Raw genomic sequence first — 22,315 nt, forward strand, 5'->3', positions numbered from 1 at the left:
CAAGCCGAAGCTCAGTACTAAATATCAAACAGGTGTGATTTGTAGTTGCTGAGAAAAGTGTTGTGAAAATTTTGTAAATCCACCCTATACATTTCATAAATACACTCAGTCAGTAAACAGGAAGTCGACATGCGACAGACCTGAAAACAGTATACACAGTATAGAACCCCAAGCTTTCTTGCTAGCTGACTAGCCCCCTCAAGTTCAAGTTCAGTCACTCAAATAAACGAAATTTCTGGAACTAAGATAGCAAACTTGACAACACTATATTTACACTTTATTTACAATGAAAATATATACAAACTAAAAAAGCTGTTAGAAACCGTATGTAATGAATGAAATCGAAATGTAAGCCGATCTCTTACAATACACCACAGCACTTGCGAATCCGCATGGGACTGAACTGAAATTCACCGCTGCCTGTCTATAGTTGAAACGAGCTGTCAATCAAAGAAAATATCCGGCCGCTTTCACCAATCACCAGTCTCCTCGCGGAAACTGCCATGTCCCTCCCACTGTGAGGCTCGGAGTCCGTGGGCAGGCATTTTCGCAGTATTTGTCCAATAACCGTCTTGCATTTTGAGATTGAAAAGCGCATAGCTCCCAAATGCCATTGAAGTCCATTGAGGCTGGGAGTCCGTGAGACTCCATGGGCATTTTCGCAGTATTTGTCCAATAATCGTCTTGCATTTTGAGATTGAAAAGCGCATAGCTCCCAAATGCCATTGAAGTCCACTGAGGCTGGGCTGCATCGCGCTGTCACGAGTTGGGAAAACTCACGCACACATTAGGCGAACTGGGGAAAGTTATAAGGGAATGATTTCGCACTGTAGTGGGTTGAGCACATATATTTCTATGATTCTGGATCTGAAATAGCAATGTATAAGGTCGGCTATAACATAAGCCTAGCGCAATTCATCCTACACGATGTTCGTCATTTTTAGAGGAGGCTGAGCCTCCCTCGTTGTCTTAGAGCAATCGCCCGTGGTGTACATGCACTAAAGCAGTATCCACATAAGACACATTAATACCTCAAGCACTCAAGCAGATTGACAGGCTACATGATGAGCAAGGTTGTGCAGAGATGGCCATAAGGCAAACATACAAAAAAAAACGAGGGAGAGAACAAGAGCGACAGATCGATGGAAAAACAGCAGCAGTGAATGTAGCCTCTGGACTCATGCAGCTCCACCTGGGTCTTACCTACCAAAGACAGTGAGAAACAGATAGAATGGGAGAGAAATGAAAGAAAGGTGAAAAATGGTGTAACAAGGAGATCTTATTCAGACTCTGATGGTGGAGAAGTGGCAGCTCTATAAGGAAAAAAATGCCATGCCGAGCCATTATCCATTTCTAAAGTCGTCTCTGTAGGAAAGCTAGCTGGTGTCATGTAGAAGCTGTTAGAAGACTTTCCACAATGAAGCACCATGGGATGAATTTCATTTACGGCAATGTTTCTCTGACCTCTAAACGTCACAGATCAGCTTTTCATCGAAATTAGAATTAGGTTGCAGAAATCAGTGCCATAACAACTAAAAAAAAGTGAAAAGGAATATTAGTCTCTGATATTTTGTGACTTACGTTTTATCATGGAGCTGTTTTTGATGTGCATTCACGGCTAGCCACTTTCTAGCGACATCTATTCATGTGGCAGACACTTACTGTATATCTGAAGCAAATTACAAGTAAGAGAGAATGTATTGCAAGAATACAGCAGTCTGCCACCACTCACAGCTAGTTTCTTTGATTTGCTATTTATGACTGATCTGATATATTCTTGTAGCAATCATACAATATGAAACTCTCAAGAAAATCCAATCCAATCTGCCTTCAAATGCCTTCAGAAACCAATGAGCCTATTCAGAATGCTTTAATCCAAGTTGTACAAACACACTTAAGTATTTTAAAGCACAGACCACATGTTCCTTTGCTGATTTTTCACTCATGTTTTGTTCATGGCTAAAGCCTCCGTATCTCCAGCTATAAGATGTGTTTCTGATGGATAATAATAATAATAATAGGGCGGCACGGTGGTGTAGTGGTTAGCGCTGTCGCCTCACAGCAAGAAGGTCCGGGTTCGAGCCCCGTGGCCGGCGAGGGCCTTTCTGTGTGGAGTTTGCATGTTCTCCCCGTGTCCGCGTGGGTTTCTTCCGGGTGCTCCGGTTTCCCCCACAGTCCAAAGACATGCAGGTTAGGTTAACTGGTGACTCTAAATTGACCGTAGGTGTGAATGTGAGTGTGAATGGTTGTCTGTGTCTATGTGTCAGCCCTGTGATGACCTGGCGACTTGTCCAGGGTGTACCCCGCCTTTCGCCCATAGTCAGCTGGGATAGGCTCCAGCTTGCCTGCGACCCTGTAGAAGGATAAAGCGGCTAGAGATAATGAGATGAGATAATAATAATAATAATAATAATAATAATAATAATGTGGATGCATTCAGGAGCCCATTAAGAAGCCTTTAAAGTGAGCTCAGATATTATAGAGACAGGCATATCAGGTGAAAATTCAAATTCAATCCAAACTGCTTGAAATTTGGAACTGAATGCGGAACAACATGCTTTCGTACAGAATTAAAATGTTTATCCGTTCTTGAAATCAAAGATTGAAAAACAGCTTAATTTTTAGAAAACTGCTGTAATATTATGTATTAGGTTCACATGGTCCAAAATGGGCCTCATTAACGAATGAGATCAAATGTTTTTTCTTAATAACTTTTATTTTTCAAGATATTTACATGGAAATTGGCAGGCACATAGATGACTGTATACTGAATACAAAGTTTGAAAAATTAATAAAACTATTATGCAAATTAGTTTTGAATGAGTATTAATTATGCTAATTAGGTAAAACATTAAATCAGTACACTCAATAAAAAAGTAATAAATTATTATTTCTAATACCCTCTTTTTGCTCTGTAGGCCTTTGTATTTCTCAAAAGTAGGGCCTACTAGTGTTTATATGAAAGAATATAAATGATTATTTTGATTAATATTCACAGCTTTCAAGGTGAACCTCAAAAACTGTGTGAGCCACATCCAATAAACAATTCCAGTTAATTGAATTGAAATTGACACTTGCGTTTCTGACTTCCGGTTTTTAAAAATATATTTCCAACCACTAAGATCTCAATATTTTTCATCAAAACAACTACAGTTATATTCTAAAATAGTTATTTATTTACAGGAATCAGTTTGATTTGAAAAAAATAAGTAGGTAAAGCTATGAAAACTCACTTCAAAGTCTCCCGTGAATCATAACATCAAAACTAGCTGACAGAAAATTTTGCTGAATACTTCATCAGAAACAGTGAGAGCGAGAGAACATCCCTATAAAAGTTCTGCGCTTGATATTCACGATTAATCCAGTCAGAAACCGGTCAGAAGAGAGAGCCTTACCGCTTTCTCATGACTCAAAAAGCACCAGCAGTTTCCCGACGTCACACGAGCAGAGCATGTACTCTGTTGTACCAAATTCAACCTGCTGTTACTCCCAAAGTACTGAACAGATCTTAACGAGATACATTTCTTTGGAAAGCAGAGATTATAAGCTTTTTAATCATAGTATTCACGATAGAAAATATTCAATAGTTAAGCAATGACCAATTTGGAAACTTAGATGAGCGTCTGCATGCACAGTTTTCACAGCATGGACAGCAAGTGTCTGATATGCCTAATAGATAGACTTAATAGTATGAATATTTAACAGTTATCCCATGAAATTGAGTCGTACATGAGCTGATAGCCGATGAGGCATGTAGCACCAAGTTGGCAATAAGCCATGTACGACGAGATTGAGTGGAATAACTGTTTTATTCTATCTACATTCACTGGATTTTGAGAAACAGATCATTTTTATTTTTATTATTTGCAAATTCTATAAATAAAAACTTTATACAAAACGTCCGATAAAATAATTTCTACTTAGAATGTAAACAAACCAGAGAAATGACAGTAGCAGTTTGTAAAGAATGCAATACCAGTAATTCTTGAAAAATAAGAAAAAGATATGTTCTTACCCTCAAATACTTTCATTCCATATTTTGTTGCTTTTTTGTATTTTTGGGGGTTTTGCTTTCAAGTAGTTTTTATTTCATCCTTGGTTGGTTCAGCAACACACTCCGCCATTTTGTTTTTCTCTACTCACAGCATATAAGCTGATACCCTAGTAGTAGACTAGCCAATCAGAGCGGACAATCACTCATATCCAGTGAATGTGGATAGAATAATAGATATTACAGATAGACTATTAATAGTATGAATATTAGGACTTAGGTGTTGCCAGAGCACTGTGTTTCAGGTGCAGATATTTACAATTAGGGGAATTTTTGTTGCATAATTTCCATAATTTAAGCTCCATAAGAATAAAACATGATCTACAAATAAAGGGGGGAAAATGCACACATACCTCACATGGTACATGTTTAGGGGATTTTTTTTCACACGGACTCATGCTAAATCAATTCATGAATGCCTTATTCTTTCCACTGGGTCTACATCAGCCTGCTGTCAGCCAGTTAACTAAACTGTTGAGTTTCTTTAGATTTAGCTAGCACTATTGGCCATCAAGCACATCATCATGCTTCCTCCCTGACGAGCTGTTTCAAAAGGAAATTTGTCAATATACAAAATTGTCAGGAGTGCAGGTGACAGACGGATGTAAAAGCAATAGAGAGTTTATTGCAGCAAAGCCAGCAGACAAATCCAAATAGGCAATCAAAGGCAGAGTTGTTAAACAGGCAATGGCCAGGCGAGGCATAAACAGGATATCAAAGACACAGACGATAAACAGTAATCAAAGCACAAACTGCATCAATAACCAAATGATCAGCACAAACCATAAACGCTTGGTAAGTCAGGCACAGGAACACTGAGTGTTACTTCACAAAGTTCTGATGCTGTGAGTGTGCTTATATATTGTGTAGTAGTGATTGAGCTGAGGTGTGTGCAATCAGTATTCAGGAGACTGACAGCGGTGAGGTGCAGGAAAGTTGTTATAATCCATGGCAGGCATATTTGAAGGCCGCTGTGAATTCTGGGAAGTGGAGTCTTGAGTGTGAGCAGGTGTAGACTGACAAGAACCAAATCACCATTTCATAAGCACTTTAACAATGCAGGATTAAAAATATTAAAAATGTTAAAAATAAAAATAAACGTAAAACTTTACCTATTTAGTTCTTTCCTCGTTTAGGTCCAAAAATAATCTAACAGTATAATGTATTATACAGATTGTTATAAATAGCTTTTTGGTGTAGTTACATAACCTCTCTTTGTTTCTACTGCTATACTATTTCACCTGTAAATTCAGTACATTTTAATCATAACCACAGAGCATTTGTGTACCATGAATGCTTGTGTTTTTGAATCAGTTTTCTTGTTTAAACAAGCAGAATATTAATATAATTAATCTAAAGTACACCAACCATCTCAAACCCACCGCCAACCAAAAATGGAGGGCTGACAGGGCTGGGAAAAGCTGAACATACTTTTGGCTATGACTGGTCAGAGTAACGTAGACACAAATTGATAGACTAATGCAGACCCAGTGAAAATACAGTGCCCTCCACAATTATTGGCATCCCTTGTAAACATTAGTAAAAAGGGTTAGAAAAAAATCCACCTTCTGGTGCTTCATCTACAACAGAAAAATGAGAAAAATCCAACCTTTAATTGAAATAAATTTATTCAAAGAAAAACAAATCCCTTATCAAGAAATAATTATTTTTAACAAAAACACATGTGCCACTATTATTGGCACCCCGGAAATGATAGTGAGCACAATGTAACTGAAGCATGTTTCCCATTTAAATTGTCCATTTTTGAGTTGATTGGAGTGTGTAGAAACTTTCAATCTGTAATCCATGACTTCCTGATTAACTGGGGTACAAATACTGGGGTGACACAGAGGCCAAATTCCCTTAGTCATCCATCAGCATGGGAAAAGATAAGTCAGGGAACAGTTATAAACAATATCTATTCACCTGAAAATGTCCATGTCTACTGTTAGGGCAATAATAATAACTCAATTTTTTTCTAACCCTTTTTACTAATGTTTACAAGGGATGCCAATAATAATAATAATAATAATTTATATATATATATATATATATATATATATATATATATATATATATATATATATATATATATATATATAAATTGGAGATATATATATATATATATATATATATATATATATATATATATATATATATATATATATCCAAGGATCACTGTTGGTGAATTACAGGAAAAAGTAAAATTTTGGGGTTTCCAAGTCTCCAAATCCACCATCAGATGCCACCTCCGTGCCAACAGATTCTTTGGAAGGTATGTGAGGGGGAAAAAAAAAGCCTTTTTCTGTCAGTTAACCGCAAATGAAGGTGACTGGTGTTTGTGAAACATTACTACAGCTTTGACTGGAACCATGTTCTATGGTCTGATGAAACAAAAATGGAGCTTTGTGCCAGTAAACACTCAAGGTGGGTTTGGCGTAAAAAGAAGGATGGCTATAATGAAAAGAACCCGATCCCAACTGTAAAACATGGTGGAAGTTCTGTGATGTTTTGGGGCTGTTTTTCCTCCAAAGGCCCTGGAAACCTTATTAGGGTACATGGCATCATGGACTCCATGAAATACCAGGACATTTTAAATCAAAATCTGGCTGCTTCTGCCAGGAAACTAAAACTGGGTCGTCATTGGATCTTCCAGCAGGACAATGATCCAAAGCATATGTCCAAATCAACACAAAAATGGTTTGCTGACCACAGAATCAAGCTTCTGCCATGGCCATCTCAGTCCCCTGACCTGAACCCCAGTGAAAACCTGTGGGGTGAGCTGAAGAGGACAGAGAGTGCACAAGAGAGGGCTGAGGACCCTGGATGATCTGGAGAGATTGTGTAAAGACGAATGGTCTCAGATGCCCTGCTCTGTATCTCCAACCTTATAAAATGTTATAGGAGAGACTCAGTGCTGTTTTACTGGCAAAGGGAGGTTGGACAAAGTATTCAGTGCAAGGCTGCCAATTATAGTGGCACATGTGTTTTTGTTGAAAATAATTATTCTTGATGAGGGATTTGTTTTTCTCTGAATACATTTATTTCAATTAAAACTTGGATTTTTCTCACAGTGTGAGATGAAGCTACTTCACCAGAAGGTGGATTTTTTTTTCTTACCAACCCTTTTTACTAATCTTTACAAGGAGTGCCAATAATTGTGGAGGGTACTGTAAGCATGTATTTGTAGACTAATTTGTCCAAGTTGGTGCATCAAAAAAATATGCATCCAGAAGGTCCAAACACCTGCAATGGGATGCATAAGTCCACAAATTAACACAGCAAATGCCACAAATAAATGATCTGCAGGCATGTTGTGCATTACATATTACTGAACCTTTTTTTTTTCATTGTGAACCACAAAAATATTTGTGCATCTTATTTTATTTATTTAATGAATCTCATTTTATTTTTGTGGAACTTAATATGTTAATTATTTGCAAACTATGCAACAAAAATATCACCATATCACAATTAAAAATGGTTATGCAAACTGAATAATATTACATTGTTCAACTCCATGCAAGGATTAGTTGTAGACATTCAAATAGAAATTGATCAATGATGAAACAGTGCTTGGTTGAACTAAGATGTTTGAAGCTTGCTTTAGGCAGAGAGTAATGGTGTAATTGGGTGTTATAGTGGATATTATACTGACGTGGCATTGAGAGGTCGTCGGCAGGGCACAGAATCCCTGATACAGGTTCCTGAAGCGGGATCAGCCAGCTCCACAATGACGAAGGGCCTCTCCTCCAGAGTCACAACCCTCAGGTGCTGTGCATCATCAGGAGGCTGCAGGAAGGGGCCGTACCGAGACCAGGCCGGGTATCGCAAACGCAGCACGCCATTCTCCCACCATCCTACCTGAGACCACACACATACAGAGCACAAGGTGACATCAAGGACCAGGTGGGAATGAAAAAAACAAAAAAAAACAAAAAGAGCATCCTTGGTTAGTGCCTTGACCTTTGGGTCAAGTGAAAACTGCTAACAGGTAGCAAAACTGGAGCTTTCTTCTTGTCCGGAAACAAGGTGCTTTTTTTTTTTTTTTGTCTCTGAATGAAGTCAAAATGCCTGCTCTAGACTAGAACACTCTATTCACGATGAATTCCCTTCATATGAATGTCAGAGGTCAACCCCAGCCCATTACACCTCACTTTCAACTGCCTCGTTTTGGTGTGTCACTGAGGCAGGGTGATGGAGGGGAATGACTCTGCTCTGTGTTGGGAAGCCTGCAGAGCATGTGGAGGCAGTGAAAAATGACTCCCTGCCTGCTCCATACTTCTCTCATTGAGAGGCTTGGACTTTTAGTGCTGAAGCAGCGTGAATCTTTTCTCTGAGAAGCAATATGGAGCCTTTAGCTAAACGCTGGCCAACAGACAGAAAGGTCAGGAAGACACTTGAGGGCTTTGTTTACTAAGTATGCTATTAAGGGCTTTTCATTTGCTTGCGAAGACAAAATAAAGCGACACAGCATTTTCGATTTGTCTACCATGTGATTGCAATCTGGTAACAACTACTGAAGATTACAGCATTGGTAAGAGTACCCTCATTTGTACAAACTAATAAACCTCGATATATTAAGTTTGCTTTATTAATTCTCATTATGAATAGCTTGCAAACAACACACACACACACACAAACAACTCTATGGATGGAAAACAGACACAAGGGAACAATGTGTCTGTATGGATTGGTCTGTCTGTCCCATGGGACATCTATTAAGGCTCAGATATATTTTACCCATTCTGTGCAATTGTTTTTTAATTAGATAATAATTAGCCTTTGTATTTGCATAGCAAACAAATGCCACTTCTCTATACAGTATGATTGGCCAACAGATCTCCCTGCAGAACTAATTAGCTTTATAAAGGCCTCTGAATGGTTGCCCCAGAATACTAGACATCTTAATGAAAACCAAATCTAAAAGCAATTTTGCATTTAAAAAAAAAAAAATCTAAATCTTTTAAAACAGCCACATCGGGTGACTGAATCAGTGTATGCATATTCTAGATAGTAAAAAGCCTTAGACAAACAATTTCCTGTAAACACTCCATCCATCCATCCATCCATCCATTATCCGTAACTGCTTATCCTGTACAGGGTCACAGGCAAGCTGGAGCCTATCCCAGCTGACTATGGGCGAGAGGCGGGGTACACCCTGGACAAGTCGCCAGATCATCACAGGGCTGACACATAGAGACAAACAACCATTCACACTCACATTCACACCTATGATCAATTTAGAGCCACCAATTAGCCTAACCTGCATGTCTTTGGACTGTGGGGGAAACCGGAGCACCCGGAGGAAACCCACACAGACACGGGGAGAACATGCAAACTCCACACAGAAAGGCCCTCGCCGGCCACTGGACTCAAACCCAGAACCTTCTTGCTGTGAGGTGACAGTGCTAACCACTACACCACCTTGCCACCCATTTTCCTGTAAACACTGTCCGACCCAAATGAATGCAGCAAATGTGTAAAAATGAAATATCATTAGACAGTAAAATAAACATTTTATGAAATGAAAGTCTCACCGTAAAATGTCAACACGGGCAATTACACACAAAAATTATTACAAAAGGTAATGAGTGGGCTAACACAATGCAATAGCACCAGAAGGAACTGTGTAGGCATGCAGGCTTTTCAAACTGTCAGGCTGTGAATGCCGCACGCTTCACGCTTTCCTCATTACTTCAGGCCTCACGCTCCAGCCTCTGCACCTCCACCAGCGCAGCCGTCATATTGCTCAGATCTGCCGATGACACGGCAGTGCTGGGTCTTATCAGTGACAGTGATGTGCAGAAGGGGCACATCACCTTGCATCAGTGTGTGCAATCCTTCCGTAAATCACACTAGAAGAAAACGATGGGCCAAATATGCTGTCAAAAGCAAGTCAGACTGAACAGTAAGGAGTTCTAACAACTCCACTTTGGTTCCATTTAGTCTGAACAAGCTCACAGATGTCTCGTTATATTCTCCTTGTAATACACTCTGTCCAGCATGTCTCAGCATCTTGTAATTAGCACACTTTTTGCATTTTTGTTAGTGGATGCAATATGAGCAACCCAGAAGGCAGGCTCTGGCCTCTGGGCTTATCCTTGACACACACACAGTGACAGCTATCAGTAATTCTGCAGCTCCCCACTTAATCCCCATAGAGCTATTCACCTGCCCCCAGACACTGAAATTGCAATTCTGTTCTATTGTATATCTATCACAGGTAAGATGGTGCACACACAGCACAGGTGGTTGTGTGTAATTTGTAGACAAGAACCTGGCGGCCAGTTGCTGCTAGGGTTTCAGTACAAGACGGCGTGGGCTTGGAGACGAGAAAACTAATTGAAAGGGAAATGGTAGCAACCTGCATGTAGGCGTAGGCGTCACTAGCCCGCTTACTTATAGCCATTCTGTTGCCTTAGTTCTGGCATGTCTGGCATAGTTAAACATCTCAGACATAAACATTTGCATGGTACAGTACAGAAAGTCCATTTTCCCCCCAGAAACTGCTTCTCTGACTGTTTTCCTGACAGCCTGCTTGTCACCTTCACATCTCCATTTCTCCCTCTTTTCATGAACCTGTCTCTGTAGGTCAGTCTGACCATCCATTCCAGCTTGTCAGTTTATACACTTGTCCGCTTGATGCTTTCAATTGTTTAACTCAAACTTGGTTCGCCCTCCAAAAAAGCCAAATCTTGCACAGCAAAAAGCCAGAGGATGCTTAGTTTGTCTGCAAATGTGACAAGGAAAGACATCTCAAACATTGAGTGTAGGAAGAGATCACAACACATGTACAATCAGTTGAGATCAGCTAACATGGAGTAAGAAAATGTGCAGGTATATGTATGAGGCATGTTCTATTTCAGAAATTGCTGCTACGGGTGGATATGTGATGGTACAGTAAGTGTCATGTCTTTGTGGCCTTCTTTAATAATTTCTACTGGATTCTGCTTCTTCCTCTTTGTCGCTCTCGATCGTTCAGTTCTAATAAATCTCGACTAGAAGCAATGAGGTGTCGTAACTTTTCTGTCACATTTCAGCAAAGTGGTGGCTCTGCAGAAATCTCACTCTGCGCCGAGGTGGAGGGAGAGCTGTAAAAGACAGGCTCTGATCAAACATGCTCTCTCCGGGGAACAGCTAATGCTTTCACAGGGCGAAACACACATACACACACACACTGCCATAACACACCCATCCCTCTGAATAAACCCTCTTAGAGCCAGCAACGGAAGGGATAAAACAGAACATGCTCAGCCCACAAGGGTCCTTACAAATCAAACCGACAGCATTTAAACACGCTAAATACAACCACAGCAGATTTGATCTCCCATAATGTGCTTTGGAGCTTAAGAAGGACAAATCCATTTACAACCACACATTTTAACCTTTAAGGTGATGAATGGTTTTGTTTTAAGAATACATTGCATGTGACAGAATAATTACCCAAGTAGGCTGAACACTACTTAGTGTTCAGTGTTCACTAGTTAATAGATCTAACAAGAAGAGAATTAATGCTCTATGTTAAGGGCATACAAATGTGCTATTTGTGCCAGGGCTACCACTGGCTATGCAAATTATTATAAGAACGTTTTACAGAATTAATTTAGGAACATTTGCAGACCTTCGACTTTTACCAGAGCACTGAAACAAAATCGGAAAAGGAAAACATCTATACTCAGCACACCCTCGTAAACCGACTTTACAGCACTCCCCTAAATATTTGATGAGAATTAGAAATAGAAAGACTGATTGTTAGAGCTAGAAAACCTCAGAGGCAGAGTTCCCATGAAGGTGTCTAATCTGAAGATCTTGAACTCTGCAGATCTTAGCTTAAAATAAATCGTAAGTATAAAATACAAATCTCTGTACAGCCATGACGTGTAATCCTCGCTCAACTGTTGCATCAGTTTGTTAACATCTTGATATATTCAGTTTGTCTTTGGCAATCTCCAGACTACAACACGCTAGAAGCTAAAGGGCCAATTTGCTCTTTTGTCCAGCTTGTCGGAACAAAGAACTCAAATCAGAGCCAGGCATGATTTTGGATGGTGGAACAAAAAAGCAGGGAAGACAGATTTTCTGGGTGGATTGCAATAGGCCAAAGGCTAATGGCTGGTATCAATGCTGAGTTCAACAGCTGGAGACTTGGGAATCTAAACTAAGCTGACAGGAGCATATAGTGAGAGATCAATATGTGACTTCTTGGCATGCCCAAAGCCAGTAGGAGCCCCTGTGTTCATTCATTCTTTAGCTTAGGGGCTTGCCACTGGAACCTACCCAGTGCTCATCACTGTTCTCCAGTCAGCCAGACTGTTCTCCTCTACAGAAGGACTGAACAGGCTTTTCTTAGTTACCTTAGAGATATAGAATGCATGTGCAAGGTCTCTCTTTCAATCTGGTTCCATTTACAGTATCAGTCAAAAGTTTGTACACACTTTCTAATTCAATGGGGTTTTATTATTATTATTATTATTATTATTAATTAAAAGTCACTTCATTTCTTAAAGTAATGATGGACGTCGTTTCTCTTGACTTAGTTGAGAGGTTATTGACATAATGTGGATTACTACAGCTGTAACAGGCAGCATGGTGGTGTAGTGGTTAGCACCACCAGCACTGTTGCCTCACAGCAAAAAGGTTCTGGGTTTGAGCCCAGTGGGTGATGGGGGGCCTTTCTGTGTGGAGTTTACATGTTCTCCCCATGTCTGTATGGGCGCACATACATATTTATACATTGTGGCAGCGTGGGCGTGGTCAAGCGCCGGTCTGTGACAGGAGGGCGGAGTCAGGGAAGGTAAGTGACAGAATCACTTCACCTGAGAGCAATTAACCTGTGTTTGTGTGTCTTCCCAGCAACCACGCCCTATATAAGGAGAGAGAGAGCAGAGGAAGTGAGCTCTCTCCTGCACCAGACGACTTGTGTGTGTGTGTGTCTGGGTGACTGGGAGTGTGTGTGTTTAACTGAAAAGGAACACAATAAATAGTTTTTTTGAACTCAGTTCTGTCCTGCCATACTTCTGTGCTCCACCCACCTGCTCTGACCTCTACAGTGGTGCCAAAACCCGGGATCTGGAGCACAGCAGCCTCTCAGCCCCATGGAGTCCTCCCCGTTTGCTGAACTGGTCCATGCCCTTGCCACGGCCCAGCAAAGCCAGCACCAGGCGCTACTCACCCTCCGAAAGGAGCAAGAAGAGCGGTTCGAGGCCCTGGTGTTGGCCCAACAAGAAGATCGACAGGCGTTCCGGCACCTCCTCGCGTCGGCGGGGTCCACCAGCGCTCCTGCCGCGGGCCCGTCTCCCCTCACTGTCACCAAGATGGGCCCGCAGGATGACCCCGAGGCGTTCATCACGATCTTTGAGCAAGTTGCCGAAGCCTCGGGGTGGCCGATGGAGCAGCGCGCGGCGCGCCTCCTCCCCCTGCTCACGGGAGAAGTACAGCTGGCCGCGCTACAGCTCCCCGCCGACCGCCGGCTGGCCTACGCGGACCTCCGCCGGGCCGTCCTCCAGCGTGTGGGGCGCACTCCAGAACAGCAGCGCCAGCGCTTCCGCGCGCTGCGCTTGGAGGAAGTCGGCCGGCCGTTCGCGTTTGGCCAGCAGCTCCGGGACGCCTGCTGGCGGTGGCTGAGGGCCAACAACCGCGACGCCGAAGGAATCCTTGACCAGGTGGCGCTGGAACAGTTCGTCGCTCGCTTGCCAGCAGGAACTGCGGAGTGGGTCCGGTGCCACCGCCCGGCGTTGCTGGATCAGGCAGTCGAGCTGGCGGAGGACCATTTGGTGGCTGTCCCGGCGGCAGGACGGCAGAGGGCATCTTCTCTTCTCTCCTCTTCTCTTCTCTCTCTCCCCCTCCTCCTGTGTCCCATCCTCGCCCCATTCCCCCACCGCGGAGGCGGGGGCCAGCCCCACCCCAGCCGGCCCGCCGCACCCGCGGTGCCCTCCCGTTTCTCCCTTCTGTGTCTGTCTCTCCCCCACCTCAGGTGAGTGAACCCCAGATCACCGGTGCAGAGGGAAAGCCCGGGCCGGCTGACTGGTGCTGCGGGGAGCCGGGCCACCTTCAACAGCAGTGCACGACAATGGAAGTGGGCGCGGTGGTTCGGATCCCCGACGCGCCAGAGGCCGCCCTCGATTGGGCCGGAGCGTATCGCATACTGGTGAGTATCCAAGGGGCTACATATCAGGCGTTGGTGGATTCTGGTTGTAATCAGACCTCAATTCGCCAAAGCCTGGTTCAAAATGAGGCATTGGGGGGAGCACAAGGGGTGAGGGTGTTGTGTGTGCACGGGGATGTTCACCGCTACCCTTTGGTGTCGGTCCACATTATTTTCAGAGGGGAAAAATTTATAGTGAAGGCGGCGGTTAATCCTCACTTTACCCACTCTTTAATTTTGGGGACTGATTGGCCGGGATTTCGGGGTTTAATGACACGCCTAGTAGAGAGTGGGTCCTGCCATTTGACAGGGGGAGGTCCCGGTGTCGCTTTGGCGGGAGCAGCTGTCACAGAGCCGTCTACGTCATCTCCGCGTCAGAGTGAGGAGCCGCCGGCCCCTCCTCTCTCTATTGGGGAATCCCTCGCGGATTTCCCATTAGAGCAGTCGTGAGACGAGACTCTGCGGCATGCGTTTGACCAAGTGAGAGTAATCGATGGTCAAACGCTCCAGCCGAACGCCACCCCGTCCTTCCCCTACTTCGCGATTATGAAGGATAGATTATACCGAGTGACGCAGGACACTCAAACTAAAGAGCGAGTCACACAGCTTTTGATTCCAAAGAGCCGCCGGGAATTGGTATTCCAGGCGGCTCACTTTAATCCCATGGCTGGACACTTAGGGCAGGATAAAACACTAGCCCGAATAATGGCCCAATTCTATTGGCCGGGGATTCGCGGCGATGTCCGTAGGTGGTGTACGGCATGCCGCGAATGCCAGTTAGTAAATCCAGCAGCCATTCCAAAAGCACCTTTGCGCCCTCTACCATTAATCGAGACCCCGTTTGAGAGAATTGGGATGGATCTCGTTGGGCCATTAGAACGGTCAGCACGAGGGTACCGCTTTATATTAGTTCTGGTGGACTATGCAATGCGATACCCGGAAGCAGTGCCTCTGCGCAATATCTCAGCACGCAGTATTGCAGAGGCACTCTTCCGCGTCATCTCCCAAGTTGGAATCCCGAAAGAGATTCTGACTGACCAAGGCACTACGTTTATGTCACGAACACTGCACGAGCTGTATGGGTTATTGGGGATTAAGCCGATCCGCACCAGCGTATATCACCCACAAACGGACGGTTTAGTGGAACGGTTCAACCGCACCCTCAAAAATATTATTAAGAAATTCGTAAGTGAGGACGCACGTAATTGGGATAAGTGGCTCGAACCCTTGCTGTTCTCAGTGTGAGAGGTCCCCCAAGCCTCCACGGGGTTCTCCCCGTTCGAATTATTATATGGGCGTAAGCCGCGCGGCATCCTGGACATGCTGCGGGAAAATTGGGGGGAGGGACCTTCACAAAGTAAGAACGAAATTCAGTACGTTATGGACCTGCGCGCAAAACTCCACACGCTCACCCACCTAACTCAGGAGAATTTGCGGCAGGCCCAGGAACGGCAAGCCCGCCTGTACAACAAGGGTACGCGCCTTAGAGAGTTCACACCGGGAGATAAAGTACTCGTACTGTTGCCCACGTCGAGCTCCAAATTGATCGCCAAGTGGCAAGGGCCCTTTGAGGTCACACGGCGAGTCGGGGACGCCGACTATGAGGTGAGGCGAACAGACAGGGGTGGGGCGCTACAGATCTACCACCTCAATCTGCTAAAACTCTGGAACGAGGAGGTCCCCGTGGCGTTGGTGTCGGTAGTTCCGGAGAAGGCGGAGCTGGGGCCGGAGGTTCAAAAAGGGACATTGGCATCACGTACCTCTCCGGTCCCCTGTGGAGACCACCTCTCCCCGACCCAACTCACGGAGGTTGCCCAGTTGCAGGCCGAGTTTTCAGATGTGTTCTCGCCCCTGCCCGGTCGCACTAACCTCATAGAACACCACATAGAGATGCCCCCGGGGGTGGTAGTGCGTAGCCGCCCTTACAGGCTACCCGAACACAAAAAAAAGGTAGTTCAGGAAGAACTTCAGGCCATGCTCGAAATGGGCATCGTCGAGGAGTCCTACAGTGACTGGAGCAGCCCAGTGGTCTTGGTTCCCAAGGCCGACGGGTCGGTCCGGTTCTGTGTGGACTATAGAAAAGTCAACGCGGTGTCTAAATTCGATGCGTACCCAATGCCTCGTATTGATGAGCTGCTCGATCGACTAGGCACGGCTCGCTTTTACTCGACACTGGATTTGACGAAGGGATATTGGCAGATCCCCTTGACTCCATTATCCCGGGAGAAAACGGCCTTTTCCACACCGTTCGGCTTACACCAGTTCGTCACACTTCCGTTTGGGCTGTTTGGGGCGCCCGCTACGTTTCAGCGGCTGATGGACAGGGTCCTCCGGCCCCACGCCACCTATGCGGCCGCGTATTTAGATGATATTATCATTTATAGTAATGACTGGCAGCGGCACCTGCAACACCTGAGGGCCGTCCTTAGGTCGCTGAGGCGGGCGGGACTCACTGCCAACCCAAAGAAGTGTGCAATTGGGCGGGTGGAAGTACGTTATCTGGGCTTCCACTTGGGCAACGGGCAGGTGCGTCCCCAAATTAATAAGACAGCAGCGATTGCGGCCTGCCTGAGGCCCAAGACCAAAAAGGGGGTGAGACAGTTCCTGGGGCTGGCTGGCTACTATCGTAGGTTTATACCTAATTATTCGGACGTCACCAGCCCGCTGACTGACCTCACTAAAAAGGGGGCGCCAGATCCGGTCCAGTGGACGGAGCAGTGTCAGCGGGCTTTCTCTGAGGTAAAGGCTGCACTGTGTGGGGGGCCACTTTTACACTCCCCTGACTTCTCTCTCCCTTTTACGTTACAGACGGATGCGTTGGACAGAGGGCTGGGGGCCGTTTTGTCCCAGGAGGTGGAGGGGGAGGACCGCCCGGTCCTGTACATCAGTCGGAAGCTGTCAGTGCGTGAGGGGCGCTACAGCACGATTGAGAAGGAGTGCCTGGCGATCAAGTGGGCGGTCCTCGCCCTCCGTTACTACCTGCTGGGGCGCCCTTTCACCCTCTGTTCGGACCACGCGCCCCTCCAGTGGCTCCACCGCATGAAGGATGCCAACGCGCGGATCACCCATTGGTATCTGGCACTCCAACCCTTCAACTTCAAGGTGGTCCACAGGCCGGGGGCGCAGATGGTCGTGGCGGACTTCCTCTCCCGTCGGGGGGGGGGGGGGGGGGGTCGGCTGCAGGCCAGACGGGCGCCCAGCCTGAGTCGGGCGGTGGGGGTATGTGGCAGCGGGGGCGTGGTCAAGCGCCGGTCTGTGACAGGAGGGCGGAGTCAGGGAAGGTAAGTGACAGAATCACTTCACCTGAGAGCAATTAACCTGTGTTTGTGTGTCTTCCCAGCAAACACGCCCTATATAAGGAGAGAGAGAGCAGAGGAAGTGAGCTCTCTCCTGCACCAGACGACTTGTGTGTGTGTGTGTGTGTGTGTGTGTGTGTGTGTGTGTGTCTGGGTGACTGGGAGTGTGTGTGTTTAACTGAAAAGGAACACAATAAATAGTTTTTTTGAACTCAGTTCTGTCCTGCCATACTTCTGTGCTCCACCCACCTGCTCTGACCTCTACATACATGTCTGAATTTCTACACATAAAATCTACACATGTTAAGTGGCAGACCTACCACAGATATGTGAACTCCAATACAGCATGCTCGTCACACACATGCTCAAACATACACTCACACTTGGTTTGTGACATATATTCTGGTTCATGTCGGGTGATGCTCCCAAGAAATTCAACACTTTGTTGGACATAGTCATTATTAAAGGTCAATGGCTGCATGATGGTGTCATTATCATCACAAGGAAACCATCACAGAAACCTCTGATCTGACACGCACATTTCTGACAACCACGATTAACATTCTGACACACAGGAACTGAATACTCTGCACTGCAACCTCACGGTGTTATTCATTCTACCAAGCAATCTGGCTCACAGGCTTTTACGTGTACACTTGATCTGCATGCTTGCAAAGAAGTGACTTTGTTAAAGGCATGCCATAACTGCCAGATCAAAACGAATTTTGTAAGAAACTGACAAGTCATGCATATGCACAGAAAGAAGAGCAGCTATTAATATACACGGGCAAATACAGAACAGACTGTTAGATACAACATATTAGATGTTAAGCTGCAAAATATAAACAATTATTATTATTATTAATTTTATTATTATGTTATAGTTAAGGGTGACACAGTGATGTAGTGGTTAGCACTGTCACCTCACAGTAAGAATGTTCTGGGTTCGAGCCCCGTGGCCAGCGAGGGCCTTTCTGTGTGGAGTTTGCATGTTCTCCTCGTGTCTGTGTGGGTTTCCTCCAGGTGCTCCAGTTTCACCCACAGTCCAAAGACATGCAGGTTAGGTGAATTGGTGACTCTAAATTGACCGTAGGTGTGAATGTGAGTGTGAATGGTTGTTTGTCTCTATGTGTCAGCCCTGCGATGACCTGGCGACTGTCCAGGGTGTAGCCCGCCTCTCGCCCATAGTCAGTTGGGATAGGCCTGCACAGGATAAGTGGTTATGGATAATGAATGGACAGTTGTGGAATAGGGTTATTTACTGTATTTTTATTACTTACTATTTACCGCTTGAGCTCATACGCATTAAAAAGGCAAGACATTGCACTAATTAACTTTTGACGAGACACACCTGTTAATTGAAAAGCATTCCAGGTGGCTACCTCTTGAAGCCGGTGAAGATAATGCCAATAGTGTGCAAAGTATCATCAAGGTAAATGCTGGCTACTTTGAAGAATCTAAAATATGAAACATATTTTGTTTGACACTTTTTTTGTTTACCACATAATTCCATATATGCTCCATATGTTATTTCATAGTTTTGATGTCTTCCCTATTGTTCTACAATGGAGAAAATAGTTAAAATACAGAAAAAAAAAAACTATGAATGAGCAGGTGTGTACAAACTTTTGACTGGTACTGTATATAAGCTGAGAGTCTGCAGCAGAAATCCACATATAAGGGAAATGTAGTGACCAAGGTGCCTCAAAACACATGCACAGATATTAGCAGACTTAAGTACTATTCAGATAGGATTCACTTTCGAGATATACACATACTGACTACTATATCAGGAACTCTTGCACACTTGCGCATTCATGCCATCAGCCAATCCTGTGGCAGTAGCACAATGTATAAAATCATGCAGATACAGGTAATGAGCTTTAGCTAATATTCCCCCGTTCTGATGTTTGAAGGGAAAGTATGATCTCAGTGACTTTGATTGTGGCATGGTTGCTGGTAACAGATGGACTAGTTTGAGTGACAGAAACTGCTGATCTCCTGGGATTTGACTGCACAACCATCTCTCGAGTTTGCACAGAATAGCAAAAACACCCAGTGAGTGGCAGTTCTGTGAATAGAAATGGCTTGTCGATGAGATGGATCAGAGGAGGATAATGAGATATCATGAAATTTTTACCAATATATGACTTCAGATGGATATGCCAAAAGTTTGGCCAAAAGTTTGTGGACACTTGACAATTATACCCTCCCCCTCTTTCAGATTTAACAGCCAGCACTCTCCTGAGAAGGCTTTCCACTACACTTTGGAACGTGGCTAAAGGAATTTCTGCCCATTCAGCCTCAAGAGCATTAGTGAGGTCAAACACTGATGCCATACAAGAATATTGGGACACCGTCAACATTCCACTTTATCCCAAAAGTGTTCAGTGGGATTCAGGTCAAGGGTTTGTACAGGCCACTTGAGTTCTTCCACATCAACCTTGGTAAGCCATGTCCTTATGGATCTCAATTTATGCACAAGGGTACTGTCATGCTGGAACAGATTTGTGCTTGGCCCTTTAATTTGAGTAAAGTGAAATCTTAAAGTTACAGCATGGAAAGACATCTGGCAAACTCGGAAGCCTTTCTCTTAAGAGAAAGTTTATGTCTGCTTGTCCCTTAACACTCATTTGTACCTAGGACTGAGAACTTCACCATCTACAACCCCAATTCCAAAAAAGTTGGGTCACTATGTAAAACGTAAATAAAAACAGAATGTGAAGATTTGCTAATCATAGAAACCTTATGTTTCATTGAAAATAATACAAAGACAACATATCAAATGTTAAAACTGAGAAATGTTATTGTTTTTTGAAACCTATATGCTCATTTTGAATTTGATGTCAGCAACACATTTCAGAAAAGTTGGGTCAGGGGCAACAAAAGACTGAAAAAGTTGTGTAATGCTAAAAAAAAAAAAAAACTAACCAGGTTAACTGGCAACAGGTCAGTAACATGATTGGGTATAAAAAGAGCATTCCAAAAAGGTTGAGTCTCTCAGAAGTAAAGATGGGGAGGGGTTCACCGCTCTGTGAAAGACTGCATGGACAAACAGTGCAACAATTTAAGAACAACATTCCTCAATGTAAAATTGCAAAGAATTTGGGGATCACATCATCTATGGTCCATAATATCATTAAAAGATTCAGAGAATCTGGAGAAATCTCTGTATGCAAGAGACAAGGCTGAAAACTGAAATTGGATGCCTGTGATCTTCAGGCTCTTAGGTGATACTGCATTAAAAGCAGACACATGTCTGTAGTGGAAATCACTGTATGGGCTCAGGAACACTTCAGAAAAACATCGTCTGTGAAAACAGTTCATTACTGCATCAACAAATACAAGTTACAACCATATATAAACAATATCCAGAAACACTGCCACCTTCTCTGGGCCCAAGTTCTTTTACGATGGACTGAGGCAAAGTAGAAAATTGTCCCGAGGTCTGATGAATCAAAAGTAGAAATTCTTTTTAGAAATCATGGACACCACATCCTCCAGGCTAAAGAGGAGAGGGACCATCCGGCTTGTTATCAGTACACAGTTCAAAAGCCAGCATCTGTGATGGTATGAGGGTGCATTAGGGCACATGACATGGGTAGCTTGTACATCTGGGAAGGCATCATTAATGCTGAATGATATATATACACGTTTCAGAGATATATGCTGCCATCCAGACAAATTATTTTTCAGGGAAGGCTGTCCTTCTTTCAGCAAGACAATGCCAAACCACTTTCTGCACATATTAAAACTGCATGGCTCCGTAGTAAGAGTCCAGGTGCTAAACTGGCCTGCCTGCAGTCCAGACCTGTCTCCCATTTAAAACATTTGGTGCATTATGAAGTGCGAAATATGACAAAGGAGACCCCAAACTGTTAAGCAACTGAAATTGTATATCAGGCAAGAATGGGAAAACATTTCTCTCTGAAAACTACAGCAATTGGTCTCCTCAGTTCCCAAACGTTTACAGAGTGTTGTTAAAAGTAGAGGTACAATGTGGAACATTTTTTTTTTAACAAACCTCTAAGATGCTCCTCACACTTGTATGCTTGGAAGATGAAACAAGACCTAACGTAGACTATTTCCTCCATATTCTAGCAAGCTAAGTTAACTAGTTAGCAACCATTTGTGAAGAAGATATTTCCATAGAAGCCCTTGAATGCTTCTCAGGAAGCCAAAAACAATGGAAAGAATGGGACATTTCACTATCAAAACTATAGTACTTGGTCTCCTCAGTTCCCAAAAGTTTACACAGTGCTATTAAAAGTTGAGGTGATGCAACACAGTGGTAAACATGCCCTTGTCCCAACTTTTTTGAAACATGTTGCTGACATCAAATTCAAAATGAGCATATATTTTTTTCAAAACAAAAAATTTCTCAATTTCATCATTTGATATATTGTCTTTGTACTATTTTCAATGAAATATAGGGCTTCCATGATTTGCAAATTATCACCTTCTGTTTTTATTTACAGTTTACACAGCATCCCAACTTTTTTGGAATTGCAGTTGTAACACCTGCTTCTTTTAAACAACTGTTCTTGTGCTCTGTTTGTTCCTCCACTGTGCAAATGCAGCATTTCATGTCTGTAAACATGGGCTGCATGCAAAATTAGGCATAGCTTTTCTAGCAACAAGAGACAAACTTACTGTTTCTGATCTTATAAAATGATCTAAATGAATTTAATGTCTCATAATCAAATGTAAATTTCTGCTGCCACCAGGAGATATTCAATATGCATGAAGAAATTAGGTCTTTCGTTTTATTTTTTTCTGCATTTTCTATGTTGTTTCTAGTTGTGTTTTCGGGTGTGGAAA

The 22,315-nt window shown here is 43.6% G+C and overlaps 1 protein-coding gene across 1 annotated transcript in view; it reads right to left on the reverse strand.

Annotated features, from left to right (window-relative positions):
• LOC132885976 (glutamate receptor ionotropic, NMDA 2D) overlaps positions 1–22,315 on the reverse strand; it is a 167,106-nt gene that overhangs the window by 96,878 nt on the left and 47,913 nt on the right. Inside the window, exon 6 of the mRNA XM_060920508.1 lies at positions 7,710–7,915. Coding sequence (XP_060776491.1) covers positions 7,710–7,915 — 206 coding nt within the window. The remainder of the gene's footprint in view (positions 1–7,709; positions 7,916–22,315) is intronic.

This window comes from Neoarius graeffei, chromosome 5 (genome assembly GCF_027579695.1).
Source record: "Neoarius graeffei isolate fNeoGra1 chromosome 5, fNeoGra1.pri, whole genome shotgun sequence".
Taxonomy (NCBI): domain Eukaryota; kingdom Metazoa; phylum Chordata; class Actinopteri; order Siluriformes; family Ariidae; genus Neoarius; species Neoarius graeffei.